Here is a 10,312-nt window from a genome sequence, read left to right as displayed (position 1 = left end):
CAACTGAGGAATAGCGAATGGCTGAGAAGCACCTAAAAAATGTTCAACATCCTTAGTCATGAGGGAAATGCAAATCAAAACATTCCTGAGTTTCCACCTCACACCAGTCAGAATGGCTAAGATCAAAAACTCAGGTGACAGCAGATATTGGCGAGGATTTGGAGAAATCCCTCCATTTCTGGTGGGATTGCAAGCTTGTGAAACCATTCTGGAAATGAGTTTGGTGGTTCCTCAGAAAACTGGACATAGTACTACCTGAGGACCCAGCTATATCACTCCTGGGCATATACCCAGAAGATGCTCCAACATGTAATAAGGACACATTTGTTGATTCTTGATCTTACAGCACAAGCCATTGGTGTTCTGTTCAGGAAATTTTCCCCTGTGCCCGTACGCTTGAGGCTCTTCCCCACTTTCTCCTCTAAAAGTTTCAGTGTATCCGCTATGCTCATCTCAGCCTTATTTATAATATCCAGAATCTGGAAAGAACACAGATGTCCCTTAACAGTAGAATGGATACAGAAATTGTGGTACATCTACACAATGGAGTACTACTCAGCTATTAAAAACAACCAATTTATGAAGTTCTTAGGAAAATGGATAGATCTGGAGGATATCATCTTGAGAGAGATAGACGAATCACAAAAGAACACAGATGATATGCACTCACTGAGAAGTACTAGACCAGAAGCTTGGAATACCCAGAATACAATTCACAAAACATATGAAACTCAAGAAGGAAGACCAAAGTGTGAATACTTAGATTCTTCTTAGAAGGCAGAACAAGATACCCATGGAAGGAGCTATAGAGACAAAGTGTGGAGCAGAGATTGAAGAAATGACCATCCAGAGAGTGCCCCACCTGGGGATCCATCTCATATAAAACCACCAAACCCAGATACTACTATGGATGCCAACATGAGCTTCCTGACAGGAACCTGATATAGCTGCCTCCTGAGAGGTCCTGCCAATGCCTGACTAATACAAAAGTGGATGCTCTTAGCCATCCATTGTACTGAGCACAGGGTCTCCAATGAAGGATATAGAGAAAGGACTGAAGGAGCCGAAGGAGTTTGCAGCCCCATAGGAGGAACAACAATAAGAACCAACCAATACCCCCAGAGCTGCCAGGGACTAAATCAGCAACCAAAGAAAACACATGTTGTGATTCATAGCTCTACATAAAACCAGATACACTGAAACTTTTAGAGGAGAAAGTGGGGAAGAGCCTCAAGCGCACGGGCACAGGGGAAAATTTCCTGAACAGAATACCAATGGCTTGTGCTGTAAGATCAAGAATCAACAAATGGGACCTCATATGGGACTGCATATGTAGTAGAGGATGGCCTAGTTGGTCATCAATGGGAGGAGAGGCCCTTGGTCCTGTGCAGGCTCTATGCCCCAATATTGGGGAATGCCAGGGCAAGGAAGTGGTAGTGGGTAAATTGGTGAGCAGGAGTAGGGGGTAGGGATAGGGTGTTTTCATAGGGGAAACCAGGAAAGGGAATAATATTTGAAATGTAAATAAAGAAATTATCTAATATATATATATATATATATATATATATATATATATATATAAATTTTTGTACAAAAAAAGCCTAATCAAAGTGTAGCCTCTCATAGTAAGGAATACATGTTGTACATACTCACAGGTTACTATACACAACCATAATATCATTAAATATGGATAGATATATTTTATTCCTTTTCCTGACTCTTGTGAGTTCCATGGGGCCTTAGCACAGCAATGTTCAATGTATTCCTCCATGTCTTCATTCTCAAGTGTTTTCATATAGAAAAAATAAGATATTCCTGGTACAGGTCTCCACCTAACAGAACAAGTATTCAGTAGATAAGTTATAAGACCAATATTTACACTAAATTTTAAAGAGTTCATGATATTAAAACATAAGAAATAAATTTGAAAGAAAGATCTGAGAAATATTATAGCAACATTTTATAGTGATAAGAGTTAATATATGGTATACATGCATGAAATTCAAAATAAATAAGTATGTGATATTAAATGGTAATTTTAACTCTTAACATAAATAATACACTAATGGGAAAGATAGTAAGAAATTAAAGAATGAACCATAGTTAAAAATGTTAGACTGTTTTTTATACATGGGAACACTCTGCCATTTCCTATATTGGCCTATATGTCTGTTTCCTTCAGAAATTTCTTTTTAATGTGATTGTCCCTTCCCCAAACTGTCTTGTATGGTGAAAACATACATATGAGCAGCAAGTGCATATTGTCCTCTGAATGTGTAATTATATTAATCTAAAAACTCAAGCCAAAAATGTCTGATTTCATGATCCTGATTTTCAGCTGAGCTGTCAAAACCATTATAATAAACTAGATCATTATCACATCAGAAAAACAAACAAACAAACAACCTCCAGTATTCCAAAAATATTTGTGAGATATTGTCCAAACTAAAAAATCTTGTCCAGACTAAGGGGTCATTTCCCTTTCCTTTTGCCTATGGCTCAAAAGAGTTTGAAATTTATCAGGTTGAAAAATGTTATAATCAAAATAGTATTTTAGGATAGTCATTATTTACTCTATTAATCTTACTGATTAATTGGCATGTGTGAATCTTTTCATTATCTAATATCTTCATCTATTTCTTTAAGGTTTTTAAGTGGTCCAGACTCTGACTGTTCCACTTCCCATACCTCCTCCCCATCCCATCTCCATAAGGATGTCCCTACCGCCTACCACCCCATCCTACCAGACTTCTAAACTCCCTGGGGCTTCCTGTTTCTTGAGGGTTAGGTTCATCTTCTCTGACTGAACCCAGACCCAGCAGTCCTCTGCTTTATATTTGTGGAGGGCCTCATATCAGCCTTTGTGTGTTGCCTGGTTGGTGGTTTAGTGTTTCAGAGATCTTGGAGTACAGGTTAATTGAGACTGCTGGTCCTCCACAGGGTTGCCCTCCTCCTCAGCTTCTTCCAGCTTTTCTCTAATTCAACAATAGGAGTCAGCAGCTTCTGTCCATTGGTTGGGTGCAAATATCAGTATCTGACTCATCTGTTTGTTGCATCTTTCGGAGGGCAGTCAAGATAGGTCCCTTATTGTGAGCACTCCATAGCTTCAGTAATAGTGTCAAACCTTGGGGCTTCCCCTTGAGCTGGATCCCATTAGGGCCTCTCCCTGGACCTTCTTTTCCTCAGGCTCATCTTCATTTCCATCCATGCAGTTCTTTCAGACAGGAACAATTATGGGTCAGAGTTTTGACTGTAGGATGGCAAATCCATGCCTCATTTGATGCCTTTCTGCTGGAGTTGGGCTCTACAAGTTTCCTCTCCCCACTGAAGTGATTTCATCTGAGGTCCCTCCCTTTGAGTCATGAAAGTCTCTCACCTCTCAGGTCTCTCGTACATTATTAAGGGTCCCTCCAACCTCTTACCTCCTGAGGCTGCCTGTTTCTACTCTTTCTGCTGTCCCTCAGGACTTCAGTACTTTTCTGTCACCCAATACTGGATCAGGATTCCCTTCCACCCTGCCCCACAACCCCCAACACATCCACTTTCCCTCCCAGGTCACTCTTTCCCTACTTCTGATTGCTTTCTTCTCCCTCCCAAATGTGACTGAGGCATCCTCACTTGGGCCCTTCAGGTTGTTTATCTTCTTGAGTTCTGTGACTGTATCTTGGGTATTCTGCTCCCCCCTCTGGGGGAGCTAATATCCACTTATTAGTGAATATATAGCATGCATGTCCTTTTGATTGAGTTACCTCACTCAGTATGACATTTTCTAGTTCCATCCATTTGTCTGAAAAACTCAAGATTTCCTCATTCCTAGTAGCTGTGTAGTATTCCATTGTGGTAAAGAACCACATTTTCTGTATCCATTCTTCTGTTGAGGGACATCTGGGTTGTTTCTAACTTCTGGCTGTCACAAACCCAGCCACTATGAAAATAGTGGAACACATGCTCTTGTGGCCTGTTGGGGAATGATTTGAGTTTATTCCTAAGAATGATATTGTTGGGTCTTCAGGAAGATCTATTTCCAATTTTCTGAGGAACCTCCAGAATGATTTCCAGAGTGGTTGTACCAGTTTGCAATCACACCAGCAATGGAGAAGTGTTGTTCTTTTCTACATCCTTGCCAAAATGTATGGTCACCTGAGGTTTTGATCTTAGCCATTCTGATTGGTGTAAGGTGGAATATCAGGGTCATTTTGATTTGCAGTTCTCTGATCACTAAGAACTTTGAACATTTATATATTCTTAAAAACTGTGACTCAAATTTTATTTAGAACTATCTCTGATAAAGGATTCTGAGGGTAATATAATGTCATTAGTTTCTGTCTATGCTTAAGTAATTGATGTTTGCAAACTAACAGTATAACTGGGCTGTACTATTCCTTTCATGGTTTCTGGAATGTATGAAAAGAAGAAGCTCACTGCATATAAACATTCGTTATTCTCTGCTTCTCAACTAGGTGAATGACTTCACTAGCTACAACCTCCTGACATCAGAACTGCTGCATGATGATATACTAAGCCCTCAAATAATGAGCTATATTTTTCCCAACACAAATAATTTTCTAGAGTACCTTTTCACAGAAATGGGAATATAATTTCTTTTTTTTTAAAAAGTGTTGCTACAATGCACAGGAGTGAGTCTGTTTTCATTGTACTACTAAATAATCGATTTTTAGCCATGGGGACTGTTTTATGATGTGAATCTGGAAGAATTTGGTCCGATAAATCCCCAACTTTCATTTATTGAGCAGTACTTAGAATGCTAATTTGATTGTAGTTTTGAAGCAAAAATTAATAAAGTGATTCTAGTGGATCTGTCACATGAATAAAGGTCCCTGACTAACATCTGTAGAGGAGGATACTGAAAATGCCTTTTCAGAAGACTATGAAGAGTCTGAGTCAGTCACATTGGAGTCTAAGCAATAACATACTTTAATATTATTTATTATGATAGATTAGAATATGTAATAACTGACATTAAATAAATATAATAAATGAAACTATTTGTAACAGATAGTATAGTTAAATATAAAACTGAAGTTGTTTCTTGTAATAATCTCTTCTACTATGGTTAAGGGAGAGGTAGAAGGAAACACTGAAATAGAATGGCCAGAAACTTTGTCAGTCATGAAGAACTTTCTGTTGTGGAAAGTTACATGTTGAAGGTGTTGCATTGTCCCCTGCTAAATAAAACATAAAAATGTCATTGTTAGACAAACATTCTCAGATGATAGATTCACCCCACCTCAGAGAAGACTAGTTTTTCAGTATATTTTCTGAACTCTGCACAAAGAATTACTTGAGTTAGCAATATATTTGATTTTGAATGGTGTTATCTGTTAAATTAGGTATGTTTTAGCCTCTTTATGATTCTTCACATATGTGTTGTAGTGGATCCCATGCAACTTAATATTTCTAACAAATGTTAAGCATTTAGCAAGATTATCTCACAAACAAAATTAAACAAAAAATCAGTGTTTTTGTATGAGGACAGGAAAGCTTGTTGGCACATAGGTTAATCTTGTAGTATGTTTAATGGATTTTTAAATCAAATTCTAATATCATAATATTTCTCCAATGTTTCTCTGATATTTACACATTTATGAAATAACAGAACGATATCACCCATCTATTCATTTGGTGACTAATTAAAACTTCTCTTAACCTGTAGAACCTTCCTCCTGAGAAGCAGCAGATGAAATCTTTAATTCTTCAATATTAGCATTTGAGTTTTTTCCACTGTGGCCATCTATGGCTTTGTTCATAACAGGTGACTTACCAGCAGAATTTACTGAAGTCTTTATGTCATCTGACCGCTTAATTATCATTCCAAATGATATATCCTCTCCAAATATATCTACACAGTTGTCAATCGTAATTTGTATAATAGACATCTGTAACACCACAATGCAAAAATAAGATCCTCTGTCATTTCACATAGTTTACAAAATTGATATCAATAAAAAATAAAATCCCAAATGAGGAAAACAGCAGTTCCTATGAGCAGATATGAACCTGTGAAATGAAGTCTCTGTCTAGAATGTCTCTAAGTTCATTGCAACTTACTTAACCTAGTTAAGATTTCATATTGCAAAGAATGGAGGTAGTACTAAAGCAAAGTAACATTTCAGAACTGATATGCTGCCAGAATAACTGTGAGTGAATCAAATTAATGACTTCAAAGTTTTCTTGAATTGGTGATTTTTAGCAGGGGTATGGGGAGGAGAGAGTTTCATTGTGATGGATTGCATGGGATGCCTGTCTAATTCCAGGCATCACAATATATGATACTATCTTTTTGAAACCTTTTGAGTGGTTAAAGTGGCTTGGTTTTCCTGGAGGGAGTATGTCATTGGATATAATTTAAGTTTCCAGAAGCCAGGTGCCATTTGCAGTATACTCTCTGTGCTTCATGCTTGCTGCCTAAGATTAGAGACACTAGGTCTCTGCTTCCTGTTTGTTGTCCTTCCTTCCTGAAGCCATGCTTCTCTGTCGTGACTTTGATGGACTGTAATCTCTCTACATCTCTAAGTCCCAAATAAACATTTACTTCTACGAGTTGCCTTAGTCCTGGTGTTTTATTAAAGCAGTAGAAAAATGACTAAGAGAAGAAGTTGGTGAGTAGAGGGATCTTAGTTGAGAAAATGCCTTCACCAGATTAGCCTATTGTGTAGAGAAGTCTATGGGATATTGTCTTGATTAACAATGGAATTTGTAGGGTCCAGATCTCCAGGATGGTACTACCCTTAAGCTATTATTCAGATGAAGAAGATGAGGTACAGGACAGGAGGCAGCACTCCTACTCAGCTTCTGCTTCAGTTCTTGCCTCCAGATTCCTGCCCTGCTTCAGTTTGGGCCCTGACATTTCTCAGTAGTTAACTGGTAAACTAAACATATGTCATGAAGTGCAACGTGTCCTCTATAAGTTGCTTTTCATCAGTGTTTTATCATAGCAATAGTAGCAAAAAGACACTTTCTAAATTGAACAATCTATTCCATTGGCTGACCTACTCAATTGTGAGTAACACCACCATATCTTCCTTCCTGTGGACCTTATTTCTGGAAACTACTAGTTAAAATATATCCTTGCTTTCTTTGCTTTTTTGTTGTTATCTTTTTTTGTTCTCTTTTTTCCGTTTCAAAATGTATGATCGTCATTGATTCTCTGTGAATTTCTTATCATGCAACCCAGTAACACTCAGTTTTCAGTCCTCCTATATCTACTCTTTGCCCTGGTAAGTTCCTACCCAAATTTAAAAAAATTAAAAATTAAATAAAATTTTAAATTAAAATTAAATGGAAGGAGGAGGGAGTTGTGAAGATGGGGCTTAGAGGAGGGTACTGCAATCAGGATATATAGTAAATAATTAAAGTAATAGAAAATATTAATGCCTATAGTTTATAGTAAAATTAAGAGCTACAGAAAAACAAATGACCAAGGTACATAAGTCTGTACCTGAAATAATGTAAACATACACTATTCTTTTTTATATAAGCAGAACTTAGTGCTGAAATAATAGAAAGTATATATATATATATATATATGTATATATATATATATATAAAACATACACTACATTCATTATCATATATCATGACATTTATATATATACAAATATATAATATGTTTATATATAATTGCATAATTATATATATATAATTGTATGTAATATACTTTTACATGACCAGCAGTGCAGTTGGGGTGAATATTTCATAATTATAATAGTCTCACCCCTATGAGACACAACCATCATGTGCTCGAAAGTTCGGCTACAATATAAAACAATCAAAGAAACAAAACACCAGTTAATTGGGATTATTTTCACACTGTAATCTTCTTGGACTACCATTATACACATAACATATTGTTGGCTAAAACATCAATATCTAAAATCAGTATCTGAGAAGAAAAGAAGGAATGAACAAAAGAACAAAAAAGAAATGATTCACTTCCTTCAAACTACATTAACAATTTGCCTCCCAATCCTTCCTGAAATAGATAAATAAATAGATCAATGCATCTCCCACTCCAGAAGAATGCAATCCTAGGGTGTCCTTTAACATCACTGACCTTTCCTAGGCATTCCCAATTCCTTGACCAAACTGAGGACTTTGCTCCCAAAGGGAAAAATCAAATCCTCTTACCTTTTTTTCGAGGTCATTCCTACTTAATGAGTTCCTGCAAGTCAGATCCCAAAGCATGTGAGGGGCTATGCGGATAGATAAGATGAAGGTGTCTAGGTGATTCCTGGTAGAGGTTTTAACTTTTAGTAGCACATGGATGAGCTGTTTCAGAAGGAAGTAGTTTGGTTGTGGCATCTTCAGTAGAATACTATACATAGAAAAATGAGAATTTTACTGTTGAGAATCTGACAAGTAATATTACTTACAAAATTCTGAATACAAATTAAAATCAGGGTAAACGTTTTGTAGAGCAGCTGATAGTATAATCAGAATTCAAAAGAAGAAAGAATATACAGTTAAAGTATTGCCTAAAATATTTTCTGCAAATCAATTCTCCCTATAGAATTATGGGAAATTTTTAAAAATTAAGTATGAATTTCTGTATACTACACTACAACTGCTACCCACAGAACTCAGAGAAAGGTGTCATGTTCCTTGGAAATAGGTTGAAGAACTATTGTAGGTCATGTGTGTTCTGTGTATGTGAACCATCTTTCCACCCACCATGGGGACACATTTAATATCTAATGTAGTATGAATCCATGTAACATTCTTGTGACACTCTGGAACACAAGGAGCACAAAGCACACTTGTAACCTTACACAATGCAGTTATAAAATTTCTGCTCTAGGTAAGGCAGAGATAATGGAGTCCTGGGTAGAAATGGGACCTCAAACTCCTGTTACCCTAGAAATCATTCAGTGGAGTATCATATAACAAAATGATTCAAGGAAGTCAAAGCTATCCCTGACCCAAACTTCTCTAGATCATTGCAGTTGAGAAAGACGAACTCACTAATAGCTTCAAGTTCCAATCAATGACATATATTTAACATGTGCAAAATTCACAATACCATGGTAATAATATTAGGATGCAAATAACCCACATGTATTATGCATACATACTTTTTTTAATTTGTCTCACACAGAGAGCCAAACAAATACTCTAGGCTGACCTGTATACAACTGTGGAATACAGGCTCTCTTCCAAACCATGACAGTTATAAAGTAGAAGGCCTTCAAGTAGTGGGATTACAGACATGTCACAACACTCTTGCTTGAGAATTGCACCTGTTCATAAAGTGACTATAAATGTCAGAGAAAAGGAAACCTCTTGACATGGGACATCATTCCAGTGTAGAACCCTGCAAATACAAGCCTATGTACCTTCAAAATGCATTGCTTCTTTCTTTGTGCAGTTCCCCAAGTGTTTACTGTATCATTACCTTTGTATGGCAGAAATTTTTCTAGGCAGAGATTTTTCATCAGGTACACTGAGCCAATTTTCATATAAATCTGAAGAAAGCAAGCTTCCTTGTATATTTCTAATAAAATCCTTTTTTAATGAAAAAAAAAAACAAGAAAATTAATGGTCAATGTCCATTGTAGAAACTGTGAGAAATATTTTCGTTTTCAAATAGCAGTTTAGATCAGTGATTCTCAACTTCTGTGTCACACATCTTTGGTGGTTCAAATATCATATATTCTGCATATCAGATATTTTATACATTATGCATTATAATTCATATCAGTAGCAAAATTTCAGTTATGATATAACAGGAAAATGATGTCATGGTTAGGGATGACCACAGCATGATGATATTAGTGTCACAGGACTAGGAAGTCTGAGAACCAGACTTCTTTAAGAGATTCCCAGGCTGTCACCAACCAGAATCTTGGCTCAAAAGTGGAAATGACAGGCAGGAGCTTATGTTGTTTTTACGTAAGACTAGAATCAAAAAAGCAGAGTTCTAGCTGCAGTATCAATGAAGTAACTCTACTGTCTGTTCTAATTGCCTTTCCTAGCTTTCAGTCCACACTAATAACTCCAATCAAGAGATCTGCACTGTACTTCACAGCCTGAAGCTCTGTCTTTCTCAAACGAGGCAACTCCTACATGGGACATCCAGATAGGAGCCTATCCTAACTGTGCTCTGAGAGGCTTCACCCAGCAGCTGACTGAAAAAGGGTATAGAGAACTACAGCCAAATATTGAATGGAGTCAGAGACTCTTATGGAATTGTGAAAAGGATTCAGGGCGCCAAACGAGATAGGGACTCCATAGGAAGACCAAGGTGTGAACTAACCTGGACTACTAGGAGCTATCAAGGATGACCACTAACCAA

At 37.0% G+C, this 10,312-nt stretch overlaps 1 protein-coding gene across 8 annotated transcripts in view; it reads right to left on the bottom strand.

Moving 5' to 3' along the window:
• Positions 1 to 1,675: 1,675 nt before the first annotated feature.
• The window catches only part of LOC116095150 (rho GTPase-activating protein 20-like), a 39,892-nt gene continuing 31,255 nt past the window's right edge, over positions 1,676 to 10,312 (bottom strand). For 6 of the 8 annotated variants that reach the window (XM_031376721.1, XM_031376726.1, XM_031376724.1 and 3 more), the window contains 4 exons: positions 9,413 to 9,522; positions 8,149 to 8,335; positions 5,783 to 5,897; positions 4,912 to 5,186 (listed from right to left, as the gene is read on the bottom strand). In XM_031376721.1, coding sequence (XP_031232581.1) covers positions 5,125 to 5,186; positions 5,783 to 5,897; positions 8,149 to 8,335; positions 9,413 to 9,522 — 474 coding nt within the window. In that variant the 3' untranslated portion in view covers positions 4,912 to 5,124. Of the gene's footprint in view, positions 1,833 to 4,911; positions 5,187 to 5,782; positions 5,898 to 8,148; positions 8,336 to 9,412; positions 9,523 to 10,312 lie in introns of those variants that run through there. The other 2 variants (XM_031376723.1, XM_031376722.1) reach the window with 2 other exon arrangements.

The sequence above is a fragment of the Mastomys coucha genome, unplaced genomic scaffold (assembly GCF_008632895.1).
Source record: "Mastomys coucha isolate ucsf_1 unplaced genomic scaffold, UCSF_Mcou_1 pScaffold17, whole genome shotgun sequence".
Classification (NCBI taxonomy): Eukaryota; Metazoa; Chordata; class Mammalia; order Rodentia; family Muridae; genus Mastomys; species Mastomys coucha.
This window is presented reverse-complemented; position numbering and strand designations above follow the sequence as displayed.